The 3,098-nt window shown below is 45.1% G+C and overlaps 1 protein-coding gene across 2 annotated transcripts in view; it reads left to right on the top strand.

The window, feature by feature from the left end:
* ccnjl (cyclin J-like) overlaps positions 1–2,732 on the top strand; it is a 47,308-nt gene extending 44,576 nt beyond the window's left edge. For both annotated transcript variants that reach the window (XM_014032118.1, XM_014032119.1), the window contains exon 6: positions 783–2,732. In XM_014032118.1, coding sequence (XP_013887572.1) covers positions 783–1,296 — 514 coding nt within the window. In that variant the 3' untranslated portion in view covers positions 1,297–2,732. The remainder of the gene's footprint in view (positions 1–782) is intronic.
* The last annotated feature ends 366 nt before the right edge of the window (positions 2,733–3,098 follow it).

The following is a 3,098-nucleotide window of genomic DNA, read 5'->3' as shown; positions in this document are numbered from 1 at the left end:
GTATGAATACTTTTGCAAACCACTGTAGTTACTGTACATCTCGCACCCGGGGTGGGGTTGGGGGTGGGGGGTGCAGTGTCTGTCGGCTGAGGACCCGACAGTGCCTGCTGCAAAGCAGGAGGAAAGGAGGGGAAAAAGTCCAGAACTTATTTCTAGCAGCAGGACAGGTTGGAAGACGGTTATTTGGTGTTATTTATTTAAATCATCAGGCTCTGACGTGTTAATAAATTTTAAAATGAGGTTTTGAAAAAAATCTGTAAGGCTTGGCAAAATCCGTAAGATTGCTCTATACCTCCGTATACCTGCAAAATGACGTAAAATCCTTATAACTTACGGACAATACGTACAACTTCACATGTATGTATGTATAAACTGACATGCCACCATCGATTATATTTGAGAACTATAATGAACGAATGAAATTTGCAAAGCTGTATTATGTATATTTGAATACCGTAACGTTATTGGCACACAGGTAGAGAGGAACCACAGAGACTGTTTAGCCAATCAGGATGAAGAACACAATGCACTGTGAGAAAAAAGTGTGTGTGTGTGTGTGTGTGTGTGTGTGTTTAAATCATAGTTTAAAACAACTGCTAAAGAATCCATTAACTTCTCAGCACTAACCCATCCAGTTTACACACTATTAATCTGATATGGAAACAATTACACAAATTAGCAATTTATATATATATATATATATACTGTATATATATAGTTGTTGCCCAGCAGAAAGTAGTTATAGCTCACTCATTTTATGCTCTTTGTTGTGTTAATGACAGAGCTCATGACAACGATGTGAAAGAAGCCAATAAAAGCAAATCCACCCCTCCCCACCGGCCCTCCTCGCTGCAGTCCCAGCCCCAGACTTCTCACCTCTCTCRGGTGTCAGCCATCCAGAGACCAGCCTCCTCCAGCTCCTCCACTCCACAGCTACTCTTTCAGCCCGACACTTTCCCACACCTTTCCCAGCACTCCCCGTCCCTGTCTCAGCTGCAAGCACTGGCCGACTCCCAGGCATTGGGCCCAGTAGTCAACATGTCTCAGGACTTCCTTCAGAGCCACCGGATGGGTCTTCTAGCTGGGGCTCCCCCCGTCACTCCCGGAGGAGCGTTCCCGTCTTACTCGAGTCTAACCTCAGGTCTTCAGCCAGGAGCCCGCGCTCTGCCTCTGCAGGGCCCCATCTCCGTGCAGATGGCCCTCGCCGGTGAACCGCGGCACTGCCTGAGCATGGCCTACAGCGGGGGCTACCTGGGCGCGCATCACACGTTCACGGCCGGTTGCTTCGACAGGTGACGCCAGGAGACGGAGAGGGAGCTCAAACCCCCCCGGGAGTCTACGTCGCTGATTCCCACCCAGAAAGATCCACTCGCAGACCTATTCTCCCTCTCCGTCGGCACCGCAACACCCTCCACTCGCCCGGCTCCCCKGCCCCTCTCACAGAGACGCCTCAAACGTAAGCAGAGGTCCAAAGGCAGAACAGACCAAGTGGAAGTCATCACACTGACGTGACAAATGCTCAACTGCCTCATATTCAACTCTGAGGCACCACAGACACTTTCCCTGCTGTATACTGAACTGACTATAAACAAACTGTTATTATGAGACTGTCATCACTGTGAATGAGATGAAAGCAGCAGCGCCATCGTACACCCACCTCATTCAGTGCCTGTTCTCAGCTGTGTGTGATAGCTGAGCCAATTCTAGAAGTGCACAGAACAAAGTTTCTGTCTTGAGCGTATTTTGCTGCTTGATGTTCTTTTCTCTTCGATTCCGATCCCAAAAATGTAACACATCTCATAGGAAACTGGGTTGTTTCTGTTTTCTTAGCGTAAGCCATCGTTTGACTAAAAAAGGTGCTTAAATCGAGGAGCACAAAGAGGCTGTGTACATCAGCAAATATTTGATGTGATGAGCAGAAAGGCTCCTCTGGACATTCCTCCCAACACAGGACCTCAGAGGAGACGGAGAATTCATTGTTTTGCTCACAGCAGGCGACGTCCACGGCTCACACACCGGCCTGCAGTTTTCAGCTGAGTTTTTCTCCTCGTCTCTTTGTCCCCAAAGTCGAGCCTTTTGGGAGCGCGTTCACACAAACAGGTAAAAACACCACCTGCTTCTCCTACACGCTCTTCATACTAAAGTTTGAATTTCATCAGCAACACTCAAAGAGTTAATCACCAACCGATGTGATTGGACCAGCACGGTGAAAGAGACGTAGACGTTGGTTGTGTGTAAATGCAAATTGCTGCTGCCTTTAAAAAAAAAGAAAAAAAAGAAGCTGGTTCTGTGTCTGTGTTAATGCCTCCCAATGTTTACATGAACCACTATCAGGGACAAGATTACTTGAATATGATGCCATTGAAACATGCCATAGCTTTTATTTATGAGTTTTTGTTCTTTTTTTCTTTCTTATTCATTTTGTTTGATGTAGTGTAGCTTTCTTTTAACTTAGCAACCCAACATTAATTAAGTGTAGTTATTATTTTGTGTTTGTTCATACAAACTGTACATTCAGACTCAGGTCTAAAGGCTGAAACTATAGCTGCCTGTTCTTAACGTTTCTGTGCTTATTGTGCTTTAAAAATGGATGCCGACGCATCACTAGACCCCCTCTCTCTGTGTAGACCTCGGGATGCTAAAACCCCACAGCTACAAATGTGCGGCTGGTTTCACACGAACATCTGCTACCAGTCGCCTGTAATTGCTTCCCAAATTTCTAAAAGCTGCAATCCTCAATCTGCCACATCCTGTTAAAATGTAAACACATCCAGACTCTGTGCTGATGGCCAAGTTTGCCCACTGGTCGTCATGAGGATGCTTTAAGTTGTGGACCTCAAAATTCTGGGAGTTGTGACCCATTCTCACTAAATTTGGAGTGCAAATATTAGCTGTTTCTCAATATACTAGAAAGATTACTGAGAGTCCAGGAGGATGCAGTTAAACTTGAAAAATCAGCAGTTGTGTTGATTGCATCTGACTTCAAATGAGCTTGAACTCTGTCTAGATTTGTCTGAAGAAAATCCACATTTTGATAAATTAGTGTCAAATTCTTAAAATTCTAATTAAACCTGTAGTTGAAGTTTCTGGCTTTAATT

This window comes from Austrofundulus limnaeus, unplaced genomic scaffold (genome assembly GCF_001266775.1).
Source record: "Austrofundulus limnaeus strain Quisiro unplaced genomic scaffold, Austrofundulus_limnaeus-1.0 Scaffold1377, whole genome shotgun sequence".
In the NCBI taxonomy this organism is placed as follows: Eukaryota; Metazoa; Chordata; class Actinopteri; order Cyprinodontiformes; family Rivulidae; genus Austrofundulus; species Austrofundulus limnaeus.
This window is presented reverse-complemented; position numbering and strand designations above follow the sequence as displayed.